Source organism: Cyprinus carpio, chromosome B17, assembly GCF_018340385.1.
Source record: "Cyprinus carpio isolate SPL01 chromosome B17, ASM1834038v1, whole genome shotgun sequence".
Classification (NCBI taxonomy): domain Eukaryota; kingdom Metazoa; phylum Chordata; class Actinopteri; order Cypriniformes; family Cyprinidae; genus Cyprinus; species Cyprinus carpio.
The window spans coordinates 1,441,217-1,461,029 of NC_056613.1; the positions used below are offsets into that span (position 1 = coordinate 1,441,217).

At 32.9% G+C, this 19,813-nt stretch overlaps 1 protein-coding gene and 1 pseudogene across 1 annotated transcript; both read right to left on the bottom strand.

Annotated features, from left to right (window-relative positions):
• Nucleotides 1-6,382: 6,382 nt before the first annotated feature.
• LOC109069295 (cardiolipin synthase (CMP-forming)-like) lies at nt 6,383-12,546 on the bottom strand. Its single transcript, XM_042743164.1, has 7 exons — nt 11,955-12,546; nt 10,937-11,074; nt 10,713-10,842; nt 8,443-8,528; nt 7,735-7,803; nt 6,837-6,928; nt 6,383-6,741 (listed from the first exon to the last, which is right to left on the bottom strand). The coding sequence occupies exons 1-7, from the start codon at nt 12,354-12,356 to the stop codon at nt 6,651-6,653; spliced, it is 1,008 nt and encodes a 335-aa protein (XP_042599098.1). The 5' UTR covers nt 12,357-12,546; the 3' UTR covers nt 6,383-6,650.
• A 684-nt stretch (nt 12,547-13,230) lies between these two features.
• On the bottom strand, nt 13,231-17,716 carry LOC109069325 (annotated as a pseudogene).
• Nucleotides 17,717-19,813: the final 2,097 nt, after the last annotated feature.

The following is a 19,813-nucleotide window of genomic DNA, read 5'->3' on the forward strand; positions in this document are numbered from 1 at the left end:
AACAGGTTGCCATTAGTCCCGCCTCCAAACTCATGCCATTGGTTAATGTTAGAATTTCAGTATTGAAAAAAATAACACTTTTCCTTTAGGAAACATGAGTTGATTAACATTGTTTAAAAAACACTATTTTTTTTACATTTAAGAGAGAATGTTTTGCACATGGCAGATTAAGCCATGATTAGATTGTAGCTGAATAATTAGAGGTGAATCGTGGCAATAGAAATATGATTAAACATTCGTGTTCAATAAACAGTTAAACTAAATCCATACAGCACAAAACATTTTCATAAATTCTGGTAAAAATATATCTAAATTATGTTTTAATATTATTTATATTAAAATATATATATATATATATATATATATATATATATATATATATATATATATATTTTGAAGTCCATTGTAGTTTATATATATATATATATATAGATCAAAGAAAATATGAATGTTTTTGACATATGGGTGTTCCACCAAGTAATAGTTAATTGGGATAATTGTAATCTGTTTAATGACATTTTACAGCAGCTTTGAACGCAGCTCATCCAGTAAGCCTTACGGATCTGGTGAACTCTCTCTTTAATAAACTGTAACATGCATTAAGAACATCAGGCTGAAATGCATGAGCGATCAGTCCATCAGCAGCAGCATTTCTCTTTCATTTGAGCTGCCAGTGTAAAATCGATTCGCGGCGGTGTTTGATGTCTCAGCTGTGTTGTGGGGTTTGCTACTGTGAGACGCTCCCTACTTATACCATAATTACTGCATCTGCTCTGTATTTAAAGACCTCCAACTCAATGTTTTGACAACTTTATGGCCACACTTAACTGTCAGCGAAAGATCTGAGGTGTTCAGAGAGATTTTTAGGGGGGCAACAATAAGTGACTGCATGTTTAAAGATTTCAAACACATAATTTTATTGCGCATTGATTAATGCAAACTTTCAGATGAGAAATAGTTGTCATCTTCATCCTCAAGTTATGAATCCTCAGTGTTTGTATGCATGTCATTGGTGTTCTGTAGAACCATTGCTAATACTTATGTTTATGCTGCTTTTTTCCCACCAAAATGATGTCACTTCCTAGAGTATGACGTCACTGAGGCTTGTAGTTCAAGGGACACAGGAAAAACATAAAAACTGATTAAAACAATACTTCCAAGAAAGCATGATTTATGAGCAATTTGTTACATACATTTAACAAAAACACATTTTTTTTAATTAATTTCTCTCTTTCTAAAACAAAACTTATAATATTAAAAAACCCCTATATATTTTTAAAAAAAAATTCTTATCATCCTTGTTTAAAACTAAAACCATAAAAAATTGGTACTAGAAATTATATACATATATATATAAAATATATATATAAAAAAATATATACATATATATATATATATATATTATCCAATACATTATTATTTTTTGTCAAGACAACATTTCTCATTTTAACTTGAGATATTAAAATAGTTAAAACTGAAATAAAAATGTATAGAAAAATTAATAAAAAAATAATTTAAAACAATAATAAAAATTTTAAAATAATAATAATAAAATAGTAATAATAATAGTGACTAAAAATAAAAAAAACATATTGATAAAAAAAAAAAAAGAAAGAAATCGGGTTTATGATTTATGATAGTTGACTAAATCTATTAAAAATATTAAACTAAAAATAAACTAAATGTATTTAAAAAATACTATATTGTAAAATCTAATAAAATGAATCTTTTATAATAATAAAAAAATATATTTCAGCCAGTTGCGAAGGCAACATTTCGCATTTTCATTTTGTTTAATTTGATGTACTAAAATAACTAAAATAAATTTGAAATGTCACCTGGGATGTGAACATCAAAGTTGTCGAATAATTAAGATTCATCCTGGTGTTTATTTACATGACATAAAATGCTTATAATAATAAACTAAATCGGGAAATAGCTAAATAGGGACGTCAAGGGTCATCTCATCTCATCACAGAGCAATCTGAAAAGTGCTGAAGTGAAAAATCAGCTGAATGTCTATTTTTCAGAATCACTACATTCCTTCACACAAGTTTTCTACACTCGGCCCAGAATTATCTTGTTGCAAAAGGTTGAAAGGGAAGATCTGAATGAAAGGCAAGGATATAATCATCGCTGCAAGTGATGCAACGCATCCGAGGATTTACAGGCCGACATGTGAGGGCAAGCGTTTTTACACCCACAGAAGAAAAGAAAAAGCGTGAGGAGGCCGTGCCGGACTCTAAAACAAAAAGACAAGCATCCATTGTGTCCAAACCCACACGTCCCAATGCATCCTGGGACACGCAATGTGGGCAAGGTGTGTAAACACATCAGGGCGCGCTGTCATCGCTTTCAAGTGCTGCTGATGAACACATTATTAAAATAGCGGAGGGAAAGTACATCTCCTCAATGGGCCGCTAACATGCAGAAGCTTGACTCGCGCAGTGCCACTGTACACACACGTCCCGCTCAGGACCACAGGCAGGTGTCTGCGGCCGGAGGGCTTTGGGAGCGCTGCCAGATGATTTTGTTTAGAAAGACAATAAGAGCGCTGAGGTTTCCAGTTTCTGAGGATGCAAACTAAGCCACCGCCGCGTCTGAGCTGCAGAAGTTGGGAGTTTTGCCCATTGTGTCCATAAAGAATAACTGTTAGCCAAACAATACGCTTATTATGGAGAATGTGTGTGTTTTCCTGCCGCGCTCGGTCACAGGTGCTTCGCAGAGGGAAGTTTTGATGGTGTTCCTGAAGGCTGCTTTTGAGAAATATACAGTACTGTTTAAAAGTCTGAAGTCGGTGAGACGTTCTTCTGCTCATCAAGTTATTTGATTAAAAATACAGTAAAAATGTGAAATGTTATTTCAATTTAAAATAGCCGTTTTCTATTTGGATACATTTTAAGATGTAATTTATTCCTGTGATCAAAGCTGAATTTTCAGCATCATTCTTCAGTGGCACATAATCCTTCAGAAATCATTCTAATATGATGATTTACTGCTCAAATTCATACAGTTTTGCTGCTTCATATTTTCGTGGAAACCATTACTTCAGATATAAAACAGCTATTTTTAAATGATAATAATGCTTCACAATATTTCTGTTTTACTGTATGTTTGATTAAACAAATGCAGCCTGATTTTTTATTTATTTTTTTCTCAAAAACATTACTGTTGATATTATTATCAATGTTGAAAACAATTGTGCTGCTTCATATTTTGGTGGAAACTGTGCTATATTTTTATTTTCAGGATTAATTCATGAATTGAAAGAATTCAACATTTAAAAGAACAACATTTATTTGATATATACATCTTTTGCAATATCATAAATGTCTTTACAGTCACTTTGGAACAATTTAATGCATCCTTGCTGAAAAAAAGTACTAATTTCTTAAAAAAAAAAAAAACTAAAAAAAGAAAAAAACCTTAGTGTAAATATTTTATAGCTTTCATTAAAGGAATACTTTAGCTAATATGTAGGTAATTTCTCACCTCATATCAAATCTCTGATTTCTTTTGATTATTTTCAATACTGTTCACACTGCTCTCTTCTCCACACAACAAAAATGAACAGTCACAGATGCTGCTGAGCTCCTAAAATTACAAAAAAAGCATCAGGAAAGTTGTACATATGGCCCCAAAAAGACCCAAATTTAAGTTATTATTTGCTGAAATGCTTTCCCTAGTTTTGAAATTTCATTCACATATGAACATCTTCAGATGACAGATGAAGCACCAGTAACTGACCTTCACAACAAGCACTGATTGAGTGACTAATATTACTCTGAAGAGCTGAAGGCCTTGAGCGTGAACTCTGGCTCGGGTCACGAGGTGAGCGTTTCTGCTTGTAAGCGTGTGAGTGGGCATGCAGATGTTTGTGGATGTGGTTATGATTATGCAGGTCCAATGAGTGAGCGCTGCACAAAAATGACCATATTCACCATAGCTACCGCCAAAACACTACAGTTATTGTTTACTGTGTAACCACAAATTAAAAAGGATCTCCTTTACACCACATAAGACACATTAATTCAGAACTTTTTGTAGGAATATTATAACCACTTAACTGTGTTAGCATCTAATACACTCTAGATGTGCCATCTAAAGAAAAGAATGCAGCTGAAATAATTAGATGTTGATATTGTTATGGATTAGCATACACCAAAACCTATAAATCACTGTGACATAAATACAGTATATTCTGCATTTACAAAAGAACACAGTTGCATTGAATGCACACAAATGAATTTAATGTACATTGAACATGGGTTAAAATATATGCGCTGCATGTACAGTACTACAGTACAGTGAGTTAGATGAAGAAGAGAAGGGCTGCTGAAATGGACCAAAATCAAGCAATGCTGCCCTCTGTTGAGCAAAGAACACAAAATGCTGACCACAAAGAGACCACCAACTGATATTACTGTATTATGAAATGAAAGTTATATAATAAACAGCTATAAGGTCTTGTTTTTATTCAAAGGGTGGACTCATGAATTAAACTTAAATATGTCTGAATGTATTTTAATAATGTAATTAATTTTATAATTATTAATTGACAGCTTTATTTGTGAAGTATTATGTTCAGTGATAAGGAAGTAAAACAAAGTAATGATTATATATAGAATTTTATATTAGATTATATTTTTTGATGTTATTACATTAGATACAAATTATGCATGACCTATACATGCACAAATATACGTTTTGGGTCACTGTATGCTTGTATTACTCATTGAGCTCTAAAATATACAGCATCAATATGCAAACATTATTGCAATGATAACTACATTGGCATTCTTTCACTGCAAGTGAATGTAAATTAATCTGAGATGTCTATAAAAACCCAACTACTACTACTACTGTTATAAATCTGTTTATTTTATATTGAGGATATGAACATATCCTGATTTTATAGTATCACTAATATTATTTTGAATTGTAATTTTTGACAAAACCCTACATTACATAAAGGAAAAAATGTCTAAAACCTCAAAACTGTATATATACCAGAACCACATGCCCCCTAAACAGCAGCCGGAAAGCAGAAATTTATGATTTAAACCTTTTATGCAACACGTTATAGCTGTCATACTACTCTGTTTTGTACGTCAGGTGATGTAAGACTTCATGTGGTAACATCTCAAAACTGATAAAGATTTAATATTACTACATATACGCACACCAAAAGGTCATTCGGTCGGATCGGTAGAAACAGCACCTTAAGATCACAGCTGCACACTTTCACTCTTTGCCTTCTATTTATACAATGTCAGTTTTACCTAAAAACACTTGATGTAAAATCACCCACAGTGGGGAAGAGAATCCTGTCATCACAGCACACATTAGTCAAGTGTTATCAGGGAGACTGTCAGTGAAAAATGCAGGAGGAAAAGACGTCTGTGCGGGGTGAGCGTGGTGCAGGGTCACACACACACACACACACACACACACACACACACACACCACACACACACACACACACACACAAACACACACAAACACACACACACAATCCTAAACAGCTCAATTTTACCCGATGACACCTTCAATCAAGTATTAAAGCTCTAATCTTATACAGCTCATCAGACGTTTAACACAAGTGCAGATGTTGAGCAGAATGAACAGATCTGAGTGCGAGGGAAACTATCGCCTGGTCAAACGTGTGAAACCTTGTCAGATATTAGCCGCATGCAACTGGTTAACATCCTCCCACTCGATCTCTGCATTCCTCAACTCGTCCTGAGAAACTCACGACTGTTTCTGACGCTTTATGCATTATAAAATCCTGAATCTGAGTCTAGATTTCAGTTAAACAGAGATGGAACACAATGGAATTAATGCAGAGTTGCATGATTTTTAAATTATATATGATTTCCTCAAACAATTAAAAAAAAAAGTTGTAAGTGTTAAAAAAAAAAGAAAAGAAAAAATACAGTAGTGCATAGAAAACTATTTGTTAATGTTAGTTTAATATAGTTACAAATTCCATTTCAATATTTAATGACTACTTAAATGCTGATATTATTTATAGTTTTAAGGTCAGTCTAAATCAACTACTTCAACAGAAAAGCAGACTACTTTTCTATTGCTCTTTGTTACTTCTGTTTTTTACTTTGCAATTCACAGTCTTGTGCAATTTGGAATTTACTCTTAGCTAACATTAATATAAATACTTCACCTTTTTTTTTATACTATTTTCAATTTTTTTAGAAAATATATATATATTTTTTTTTACATTTCTCCTCAAACGAAACAACGTTGCACACTGCAAAAATTTTGAATGAATTGGTAAGAAAGGTAAGAAATGACAATCTATTGCGGTGACTGAAAAAGATAGAAGTGTGGTCAAGTTTTTAAACACATCACATAAGCACAAATGTGTATTTGATGTCCATTTTTAATCAGAAAATTGACCCAAAGTTCATTAAAAGTGATTTTTAATTTTCCTGTGGAGTTAAAAAAAATATACGAATCAAAAACGACAGTGCATGAATTTAATACTGTAATCAAAAAAAATAATGTTTTCGACTTTATACAGACTAAAGTGTCTTAATTACAAAAGCAAGATGTGGCATTCATTTCCATCCTGCACAAAGACTGATTATCCAAATGTCTTGGTCAAAGCTCAATCTCAGATGACTGTACGACTACTTTGTGTTGTTCAGCACCTCAACGGTCTTTTTACCGTAATGATAGTAGCTGTAACCGGATGCTGCGGTCGTCAGTGTGGTGATGTACCTGCAAACAAACACAACCCTCATTCATTTAACTGGATTCAGTCATTAGAATATGAGTCAATGTCACATGATGTGACTGAGGCAGTGAAAGCTCACCACAGTGACTGCAGTAAAACACTGTCAGTGTAGTGAAACACCGGCGCAGCCAGAGACGCCGCCACCAGAAACAACTGCACGCCCGTGTTGATCTGAAACACACACGGTCTTCCTATTTTAACAACATATTGTTTTCAAACTCAAAACAATATAGATTTAGAATAGTAACCATCACAATGGTTATTATTGGCCATAAAATAAAAAAATAATCTGCTATCATGCATTGGTAAACATTTCTATACGAATGCATTCCTAGTTCAGAGTCATTCAGATCTGATATCTATGATAAATACAAACGCAAACATTACTAAAACTGTGAAACATGTATATTTTAGGGCCTAATCATTTTCATGATGACAAAAATGTATCACTATCGTACAGTGGAATGTGTTTCTTAAAGTAATAATAATAATTATTAAAAGGTTTTTTAGGGAATATCAAGGAAGTGTTAAATTAAATTTTCATACGATTATATTTTAATAGAATAATTTTTTTTGCCTTCATTTGATAACCAGCATTTTTTTTAATAAAAATAAAAAAATAATCAATTTATAAAACTTTAATAATTTATTACTAATTTGACAATAATAGAGCCTTATGAAGGTGTACTGTAGCATTTTAAAAAGTTTTAAGTATTAAAGTTCTATGAATTCAAATTATACAAAATACTTTATTACTACTACTAATTAAAAAAAACAAAAAAAAGAAAAAAAAATAAATAAAAAAAAAAAAATAAAAACAAAATGAAAAAAAACATACATTAAAAAAAAAAAAAAAAAAATAATAATTATATATATATATATATATATATATTTTTTTTTTTATAATATATAGTGCCTTAATTTATACAATAAAAAGATAAATATTTATGATTTGTTAAAAAGCTTGAATGGTCCACCTTGCTGATGAGTGTTGGTTTCAGCCGAGCAGTGGTGTAACACGGGTTGAAGAATTTACTGAGTGTTACCTGCACAGAGAATAAGATAAATAACGTGGAAATGATTCATTACACAGCATTAATAATTCAGGTGCCTTCAAGTTCTAGCATGTGAAAAATTATTATTTGATGGCCTGTAAAACACTTATATCAGAGCACACAGATACACATGAAATAAACCTGCGTAACAATGAAACTCAATTCTTGACTAGTTTTTCACTGGCCTTGGATCCAGAATCATTTTCCCCAGTTATTTTTGTTTTTCCATAGAAAATCATTAAAAAGCACAAGAAAAACATCAAAATCAAACATTCCAAAAAACAAAAAAAAAAAAAAAGGTACAAGAATTAAAAAAAAAACATAAATAAAAACAAGAACTACAGTCCCATGAAGCATTGCAAATGACAAGATAATTCAAAATGACAGATAAATAAAACTACATTAAAGATGTTAATTGTGTACGCACTGTAGAAACAACATCTAACATTTATTGCAAAATATGCATGCATATTATACACAAATATTTATTTGTGAATTTCAGTGATTATTCAATACATCATTATTCAAAAATGTAGACAGATGACTTGCATGCTTTTGATTTTTACTTTTGCACTCCGTCACAGTGTGACAATAAAGCAGCAAGAGAATGATTGAAAGTTGAAGACTTACTGGAGGTGGAACTGTTTTATAGCGCACATAGAAAACAGCAGCAATCAGTGCTACATCTCTGGAAATGATGAGTGCTGTGAGTGGAGCTGTGAGGAAACACAAGAGCACTCACACGGCTGATACTGCTGCCTAATTATCCACAACAACTGAAATATAAACAGCTATTTGATTTATCTCTTCTAATGCACTGTGTTTTCTGAGATCTTGGATGACTAAATATGAACTGATGTAGCCTAATGGTTGTGGGCTGGTAAGTGAAAAGCTGTTCAAAGCTCACAAAGGGAAATAGAAAGAACACCACTAAACCAAGAGTGTGAAGCTTAACCGCAGCTTCCTCAAGAGGGTTCTTCCTGCGCTAAGTGTACGATGTGTTCTGCTGAATTAAAGAGATAGTTCACCCAAATATGAACATTTTCTGTTCATTTACTCATCCAAGATGTACAGTACAGACCAAAAGTTTGGAAACATTACTATTTTTAATGTTTTTGAAAGAAGTCTCTTCTGCTCATCAAGCCTGCATTTATTTGATCAAAAATACAGAAAAAACAGTAATATTGTGAAATATTATTACAACTTAAAATAATAGTTTTCTATTTGAATATAACTTTAAAAAAAATAATTTTATTCCTGTGATGCAAAGCTGAATTTTCAGCATCATTACTCCAGCCTTCAGTGTCACCATTCTAATATTCTTAAAACATGATCATTTAGAAATCATTCTAATATTCTGATTTATTATGAGTGTTGGAAACAGTTCTGCTGTCTAATATATTTGATGAATAAAAGGTTAAAAAGAACTGCATTTATTCAAAATATAAAAAAATTCTAATAATATATATTCTAATAATATATTTTCTTTACTATCACTTTTTATCAATTTAACACATCCTTGCTGAATAAAAGTATTGATTTTATTCAAAAAAAAAAAGAAAGAAAAAAAAAAATTACTGACCCCAAATTACTGACCAATAGTGTATATTGTTATAACAAAACAATTATATTTTAAAAACATAGCTTCTTTTTTTACTTTTTATTCATCAAAGTATCCGAAAAAAAGTATCACATGTTCTGAAAAAATATTAAGCAGCAGAACTGTTTCCAACTTTGATAATGAATCATCATATTAGAATGATTTCTAAAGGATCATGTGATAATGATCCTAAAAATTCAGCTTTGCATCACAGAAATAAATGATAATTTAAAGTATAATAAATTTAAAAAAACAATTATTTTAAATTGTAATAATATATCACAATATTACATTTTTTTCTGTATTTTTGATCAAATAAATGCAGGCTTGATGAGCAGAAGAAACTTCTTTCAAAAACATTAAACATTTTTAGTCATATTAGACCCAAGCATGCAGTAGGTGGTTTTTATTTTCGGCAGAACAGAAAAGAAGATTTTTAACTGAAACTGTGGTCCATGGTGATTACTAAATTGCAAGTTAGCAGCTTCTGGCACTTTGAGAGTTAAAAAAAAAGTATATCAGGCAACACAGATGCAATACCCGTGACTCCTGACGATATATTGAGGTCTTATGAACTGAAACGATTGGTCTGTGCAAAAAACTGAACTTTATTTACAATATTATTATTACTTGTAATTCAAAGCCTCAAAAAAATTCTTTCTTTTAATGAATTGTTTAAATAACCGATTCGTAATCATACAATGATGTTGCACATACACAATTATATTATTAAATCACCAAATAATGATGTGAAACGTGGATGTTTTACATGCTTAACGCATATAAAGTGGATAAACTAGTCTTCATCAGCTCATCTCTTTACATAAATAATGAGAAACCATAAAACCGTTGTTGATCTTTGCGTTTCAGTCCGATTTGGTGAACTGGTTCAACTAGTTCATTAAAAAGAATCGGTTCATAAGAATGATTCGTTGGCGAACCGGACATTACTCCAGAACATTTCTCTGAGGCTCTGGATTACAGGTAATAATGTCGTAAAAAATGATCGGTTTGTTGCACAGACTGATTGTTTCGCTTCATAAGACCTCAACATATCATCAGAAGTCATGGGTGTTCATTTGGTGTTGCCTGATATGCTTTATTTGACTCTCAAACTCTGGCTTGCAATTTATGAATCACCAAGAACCACAGTTTCAGCTAAAAATATTCTACTAAAATCTACATCTGGGATGGCCTGAGAGTGAGTAAAATTAACAGGAAATTGACATTTTTGGGTGTACTGTGCCTTTAAATCTGGGTCTGCTGGTCAGTAATGGCAGAAATGATCTCCTCGTCTCACCTGGGATGAGTTGTGCACATGTCAGACTGACGTAAAGAATACTGATGAGAATCTTATCAGCCAATGGATCCAGAGCACTGCCCAGAGCCGACTTCTGATTGGGCCAGTTACGTGCGATGTAGCCGTCTAACTGAAAGAGAAACAAATGATCAATAAAACAACATCCGCTTAAAGACGTAAAATAAAATGATTAACCAACACAGATCACGTTTTCTTTAATTTACCAAATCCGTTGCTCCGGCCAAAACAAAGAGCCCCAGAGAGACGTGGAAGTACTGCTCCATGATTAAGTATCCCAGGACAGGAGACAGAAGGATCCGGGCCATGCAGAGGTAATTAGGGACCGTCCATGGATTCTCATACTGCAAATAAACAACATTACATGACAATATGAATATGCAAGAGGAAAAAGTATTTTATTCACTCTTTCCTTGGGCAACAGAAATGAGAAAGCACATTTGGTTTAATGTAAATAAAAACAGATATTCGTTATCAGTATTTTGGCTGTTTTCCAGAACAAATATCTAGACAATCATGTTAACTATGAACACGATCCACTAGTGTTTGACAACCACAAAGTGAAACAATCATTTTTTTTTTTTATCAACGCTAAATTTGATGATTTATCATTTCAAACTGTACAAATTATTTGTCAAATATTTTGTTCAAGTGTGCATCTTTCACTGCAAAAAAAAAAAAAAAGATGCAAAATGACACAAAATAAAAAGTCTCGGCTCATGAAAAATACATCAAAGTTAAGCAGGTTTATCCTTAAAAAAACATCTGTCAGCGGGGTGAGAAAAAAAATCAATTATACAGTATATTGCACATCTAAAACATAACATTTCTAACAAAAAAGTAAGAAAATTAGTTTTGCAGTAAAGGTCGCACACTTCACAAACAAACTACTTGAATCAAAATGATAAACCAATAGACCCAGTGTTGAAAATAAAGACAAAAAGTAACTAAAACTGACTAATATAATTTAAATTAGTATTCTATATAGTAAACAAATTAAAAATATTTATATATATTTTTTTTTTACCAGTGTTTTATGTATTATTTATTTGTTCATTTTAATTCATTTTTGTTGTATTGAAATGTTACATTTTATTACTGTTCATTTATTTAATATTTTTTATTATTTATTTATTTAAATAAATCTTTTTTCACATTTCTACACTGTTCTTCTCTGAACTTGTGGCCCCTGTTTGAAACCCTTGCTGTAATTTACTCACTCACCAGCTCTTTAAACTGGAAATGTCCCTCATCAGCTGCAGATGAAGAGGCTGCCTGATCTTCACCCTTCTCAGAGGATTTTTCTTCCAAAACAGGCTTTCTAGACGCTTCAGTACAAGACCTATTGGTACCATACAGACTGAAACTTCTGCTAGACAGCAGCAGATGATGTTTAGATACTTTAGATCCACATATAACTGAGAAGAGATGTTCTGATCTCTGACTGACTTCTCTGTGAAGAGGTGATAGAGAAGATAGAGGTGGTGTAGTGTTTCTCAGCGGCAGGTTTGCAGGTGATCTGTCTCTGCATCTGTAGTGGCAGGTGGCAGCAGTGCTGGCAGTCAGTCTGTGTGTGTGTCCTCTAGCACAGCTCCACCAGCTCTTCCTACAAGCCGCCAAAAACATGTCAGCGGCTTTATCTCAACAAAACTAGACGATAGATATCTCCGAACTGTCTAACCGAGCATCCAGCAGCATATTTCCAAAATAATCAGTTCATTTTACTTTAAATTTGAGACATTCATATCTCTCGTTTCACACGTTTCGGTCCTGCCGTGTTCCGAACTAAATGTTTACGACAGTTGCCAAAAGGGGGCGGGGAATTAAAGGGAACGCACTCTAATATGATACACAAAAAATAAACGGAATTAGCATCTGATTGCGACATATTAAGTGATATAATATATATTTTTTGATTTTGGTGGTAGCACATATACCAATTTACCACATTTTCACTGTAGTAAAAACATCTCTAGCGTTGTAATGGTGCATCTTTAATTGTAGCACTGTAACTTTTATTTTTATTCATATTTATCAGCGTATAAGTATAATTAAACCATTAGAACATATAATTAGAATAATATATAATTTATTAGCTAATAAATGCAATATTAAATGTCATAATAGTTAATAGTAGTTAACATAGGATTGCAGTATCTATCATTTTGATAGATTTAAAAAAAAAATGTATTTAGATGGCTTTTTGCAACTTTTTTAAGGAATACAGCATTCATATGCATTTGAATGTTCTTTTATTTTTTAACCTATTGCAATTAAATTTATCAGCTGCACACATGTAGGTTCTTGTGCGGTTATTTTACTGTTACCGATAATAGTATAAAACAGACTTAAACATTCAGTATTGAACTCAAAAGAATCTACTGAAAGGACACAGCTAATGTCATAAAACTACTTAAACATTGTTTTAAATGTTCATAAATGTGGTTACTGTTTGATTTTGTACATATTATATACAGGAAAATACTATTTAAAACAATTATGTCTAAATAAAAATGTATTTAATACTTAATAAGAGTCTATTTATGTACATGAAAACAATATACAGTTAATAACATGAAAATACTGAAGCATTTGTGTAAACATGTGCAATGCTGTATGTTATAAATATAATATCTGTTGCATTAAAAAAAAACAAATGAAACAGTATGACACAATAAGAGTGTAAAACATCATAAGAGATGGCTGGTTTATATGGTTTGAAGCTGATACTTCCTGTGCCCTTTCTTCAGCACTCATTGAGTGCACCGATGAAGCCCTCAAAATCCACAACCTGAGAAAGCAGAAGTGGAAAGAGCATTAAAAAAATGAATGCATCATCTGAAAGCATGCTATTTAATGTAGATGAAGTTCACCTGTATTTGCAGATCTCTGGCGAGCTGTCGTAGCTCCTGGAACTCAAATGTGTTTTTGTTTGTGTGTTCAGCGAGTCTGTTTAACACCGTGACAAATTTCTTGACTTTGGAGCGGTTACTCATCCAGAGCCCAGCTGAGAGCGGTCAAAATCCAGACGGCCAAACTCATCAGAGTAAGTGTCCGCCAAGCTGAACACAGAAACACATGAACAATTACTGTTGCATGAAAGAATAATTAACAATTTTTATCAATTAAACAACTGAGGAAATATAATTTTTTTTTTTTATTAATGACAATGAAGATAGTACCATGCAAAAATTAGTATTTTTTCCTTTTTATTATTAAATTATATATAAAATGGGGTGTTGTGATTGTTACTGAATAATGCAGATTTATTTAGACCCATGTAACTATATAAAGTGCAGTGTTTATGAGTCACCTGTGTTTCATGATCTCCACAACATCCTCTGTGTAGCTTTCTGTAGCTTTTTCTCTAAGCTCAACATGAGCTCTGGCCTGCAGAGAAAGAGAAAAAATTTTTTGACTGTCATGCAGAGACCCTGAATTTATTATTTAGACCCCATGAAATCAAAATGTTATTTATTTATCAGACCTTTAGTGCATGTCTTTTTGAATAAAGTCGTTATTTTTGTTTTCTTTGCTTACAAAAAGTGTTCCTGTTGCTTCATATAACCCAGATCGCACGTCTGATGGCAGATGGAGTATTCTGATGATGACTTTCATACCTTTTATGGATCTTGACACTGTTATTTATTTGGCAGTCTATGGGACAGTCACAGGCCTCCCTGATTTCATACAAAATATCTAAAATTGTGTTCCGAAGATGAACGAAGCTTTAATGGGGCTTGGAACGACATGGGGGTAAGTGATTAATGACAAAATTTTCATTTTGGGGTGGAGTATTTGGGGTAACTGTTATGATAAAGGGTTTTCAGTGGAACTGGTTAAGAAATAAATCAGTGAAGTGGCATTACTTTGAGTGTGTCAGCGAGGGGTTTCTCCGAGGACACCTCCAGAATGTGTGCTGTAGCGTGTGACCACAGCACTGCTGACCGCACCGTTCTTTCCTGCACACAAGGCCTTCACGTGTTCGGACAGCAGGTGGTCGTGGTCCTCATTAGGCGTGTCCAACAAGATGAAGACCAGATCGAACCTGGACAGCAGCACACTTCCCATTCTAGAGGGACACAGGCAACACTTTTAACACCGAAGGTATGCCAAAAAAAAACAAAACAATGATTTTTCCTCTAGTGTCCTGTTTAAGCACATCAATCCGAACAAATTCAAGTTACATAAGAACACAATATTTGGACACTTAACAAATGGCCATAAATGGCAGGACGAAGAGAGCTGCAATTAAAAGAAAGTCAATTAGCCTTTTCTTTTGTAATATGGCATGACTGGCTTTGTGTTCACTAGATGTTTACTCACTTCACTATGAGTCTGAATAAGTCCTCTTGCGCTTGAATCTCTTGAATGGCGTAGAGATCTTTGATGGAGAACTCCACTGAAGGTCCCTGGCCCTCAGAATCAGACGCCGCTCTGAGAGAATTCACCTGAATATACAACAGGAACATAGACTTGTCCTTCTTGTTTCTGCCATTTCCTGAAAACGGAATTAATCAAAAATCATAAAACAGGAAAGAGCAGTCTTGAATAAAATGATGTAAAATGATGATCCGGGACACAGTAATAGTATAAAAAGCAGTCTGTTCACCTTCAACTATCATTATTGGACAAAATAATATTGGGTCATAAAAATAATATTGGACATTCTCTAATCTAAGATAGTACACAAAGTGAAAATAGCAAAAGAAAAGGGGAAAAGTATTTACATTTAGTCATTTAGCAGACGCTTTTATCCAAAGCGACTTACAAATGAGGATTACATTTAGTGTAAATAGGCACTCCAATAAATAAATAAATGGATATAGTATATTAATTTCAGTCTAAATAATCATATTATGTGAGAGGTATAGCAGATCCTCTCTACACGGTGAATGTGACCATCATGAAACAACTGAATCAGACAGAAGGCCACCCGAGGCTGTCCTGTTTGTACGGCCCATTGAGGTCAGATGCAAAAATAGCACTAGCAGAACTTTGCCGGACTGTAATATGATTGTTTCCGTTAAGTCCTTGCTACTGAGAAGCTAAATGCATGAGAATCAATCAACTGTTAATAAAAAAAGCACCTTATCAGAATCTACCAGCTTTCTAAAGATCGTTGCACTGACAGTGTGGACAATGTCTCGTACCTTCTTTATTGGACACTTTAATGACCCCCGTGATGGTGACCATGTCTCCAGGCACACAGCTGTCCACGAGGTCCTGCGTGAGCTCACATTCAGTGGTGCGCGGGATTCGACCGGACTCACGCTGGTCACCTGACATCAGCTCCTGAACCCTGAGAAGAGCACAGCAGGGGAAACCAATGAGGCATGGTGCTCTCTAAAACCTCTCACACCAAGGTTGTTACTGTGCACATTTTTTATTGTTTGGAAAAAAAAAGAATAAAAATAGAAATAAAGCTCAAATTAAACATTACTATTATATTAGAAATTAAAAAAAAACTTAAATGAAAAATAGAAATTGTGCTTTGATGATTTCAAGTTAAAGTACTACAATTACTAAAAATAAATACTATTTATTATTTATTAAAAAATAATAATGTCAAAAAACTAAAACATTAATAACAGCTAATCCAAAATATTAATGCATAATATCATAGTATATAAATAATACTAAATCAACACTGGCAAACACTCACCAGAATAATAGAAATGAATAAAAAAAAAAAATGATGCTTAAGAAAAGATAGCTGAATATATTTGATGATGAGAATATTCTACAAGCATTTACACTGAAAGCTTAAAAAAGAAAAAAAATTAAAAACATCTGTATAAAAAAAGGAAGAAGAAATGTGTTCTGCTCAGGTAAATTTTAATAGTTATACATTTACATACTTTACTGTGTTAAAGGTGAACTTCTGTTTTAAGGGAACGCGTGACCACGGCATTCTGTCTGTAAACACTGAAAGGGAAAAAATAATTAAAAATAAACAATGCTGGACATCACTTAATACAGCAAACGTCTGTTATAGTTACTACTTACTATTTGCAATAAATCCAATTTTATGTGTATTGTTTACAGATTATCCTTTGTTCTATCTTTAATTTGCTCTGACCGAGTTTTTATTCCACTGCATTACTATATATATGGGTGAAACTGCACAAAACTTGACTAACATCATTTAGTAAACAAGTAATGTTTGTCTGAAGCTGGAAGCATGCTGTACCTTAGAGGGTATGGTGTATTTCCCATCAGACAGCTGTTACAGACCAACGCCAGCTTACTGCAGAGCGGTTTAATGTTACTCACTTTCACCGCGGTGCCTCTGATCGCTACAAACTTGCCGTACAAATTCGCTCTTAGACTTTTCCTAGGAATCAGTGGCTCGTAGTTATACACCCTAAAAGAGAGAAATAATCAAAACAGTAAATGAAAACATTTTTAGAGTTGATTTTTTTTTTTTTGAAAAGAAAGTAACTATATTAATCACCCAACTCTTTATAAAAAGTTGAATACATAAGTATGTCTAACTTTATCCCCATGCATAGAGTTTGCTGACGTAGGGCTATATAGAAAATCCCAACTAGTGTAAACAATATTATTGCCCATCTAATCTGCTAAATGCAACTTTAATATAAATACTAACATCGTGCATTTCTGTAAAGCGGATTTGAAACAATGTGCATTGTGAATAAATTAGATATGGCTTTCATATAGAAGTTAACAGTCTCACCTGGCTCTGATGTGAGGGATGATGATTATGGGCCGTAGACCAGCAGGAAGCAGTTCTGCTGCACGTCTCTCCAGATCCACAGTAAGCACCTGTGGAGGAAAACAAAAACTAATTTTAGCTTGATATTAAGAGAATCTGACATAGACTAAAAGCAGTCAGTGTCAAACTCACATTTATGTAAATGCATAACACAAACCCGCCTGATGAATTGCGACACCCAAGCAGTCCAGTATCTTCTCAGGCATTTCTTTAAGATCTTTGGCAAGATCGGATAGAGTGTGTGAAATCAGTTTATTAGACAGAAGGTCTTTGTAGTCCACCAAAATGCTGCCTTTCCTTTCAATCTCATCCTGAGAGATGAAAAAAAAATCAGAGAAGAATGTTTTGTTTTTAAATGAGAGGAATTAGGAAAAACCATGCTATGAATTCTGATACCTTATCATAAAGATCAATCTGAGATGTGAGGTACTGCTCAAACACTTTGATCTTCTCAACATAGGAGGAGGAACAAATCCAAATCACAAGAATATTTTAAGACATGTATTTAACAGGTCAATAACAAATGTTTAAACATAACAGGAAATGTGAAAATATCACAGTGGGACAGGTTTTCTGTTTTATGAAGGTAGATTTAAGACATTTTAAAGACCTTTTTTAAGACAAAGTAAAAAAAAATAATAATAATTGAATGAAACAACAAATCAATATGGTCTCTAAAAATAAATGTCTTGTATTAGCAAACCTTCAAAGTTTAAAAATACAGCTTCCAATAGATCTCCATTAATTTTCTAGATAGATAGATAGTTCAAAATAAAGTGATTTCATGATTAAATCAAGAAGAAATATTTAGCAATTAGAAAAATCTACTTCAATCAAATGAAAACCAGTTTTCATTCCCTGTTTTGTTTTTGGCTTAAACAAAAACAACAAATAATTTGGTTCAGTTTTGCAAGACTTCATTTTACATTTGCAATCGTTAATGTATCTTGTTTGAAGATATTTGTTTAAATATTTGAACCTGAAAACACAAATACTCAAGACGATTTTAACCTGCATGCAAAATTTAATTCCGTGTCTTTTTGAATTAAAGGCTTTCTGCTCTGATTTAAGACTTTCAAGGCCTTAATTTGTGGAAGTGCAAAATAAGCCTTTTTTTTTAAGACTCACAGAAACTCTGAAGGCACATGTCAGTGTAACAAACAAAAAGAAATCAGTAATAGATTATCATTTCTTAAATACAAAATTATTTATATATTTACTCATACTGTATGTTTCCTAGAAATTCTGGCATTGGATACTACGAATATTGTAGGCTCTGTTAATAATTGCTAATAATTGTTAATAATAATCAGAAAAAAGAAAGAATGATTACTGCTTGAATAACTGCGCACACGCCTCTTAAAATAGCGGTTTGTTGGTTTATTATAAAAACCTAACATGAGTTATATTATACTGTGTAATATTCTAATAATATAACAATTAGGAGACTAAAATAAATCTATATATCAGTGAAATCCGTGCTAGAATGAGCCAAATTAATGAAGCAGATACAGAATACGACTACTGCTGTCACTTACTTTACAACGGCTCGAATTAACGTTAGAAGAATTAACATGAAATTAACTGAGAGAAATGAAAACATATTTTATTTAAGAAATATATTACAACCGATCTAACTAACAGAAATACTTACTACAGCCACCGTTTGTTTACATTCTCAGTGAGTGACGTTTGATCAGGCTTCAAGTTTGGCGCTAATATGACGCCACTTCCGTACATGCGCATAGCCGAGAACATCGAGTAAAGATTATTATTAATATTATTTGTTTCTTTGTTTGTTTAGTTTACTTTACTAAACTACATTTAAATGCCATTTAATTTAGAAAATTCATGTTATAATAATACATTGCTTTCCAAATACGTCTTTTTACCCATTTGTTTATTTTTTTATTTGTTAATTTATATATTATATATTTTAACTATTATATTAACGTACTTTATAGCCTATATACGTTTTCGTAATTGAAATATTTCTGTATTTATTAATTTTCATGCGTTTCTCGCTGCGTGTATGATAATAAGAGGGCGTGGCTACGCTTTCAACCAAATGGTGTCGCAGTTTCTCCCTGAAGAGCGCGCGCAGACTGCAAGACAGGGGCGTAACTTGAAGTGGGCGTAACTTGACGAAAGAGGCGTAACTTGAAGTTGTCCAAATCACACAGAACCACGCGAGATGTCAAAACGAGATTTTGTCGGCGCTGCCTTCGAAAAACCTGCATACCCTTTAATTAGGCACTTAATTTCAATAAGGACCTAATTAACGAGCGATAAAGTAGAGTACTACTTTACAGCCTGAATGCGTATTGTGTATGAAGCCATTAAT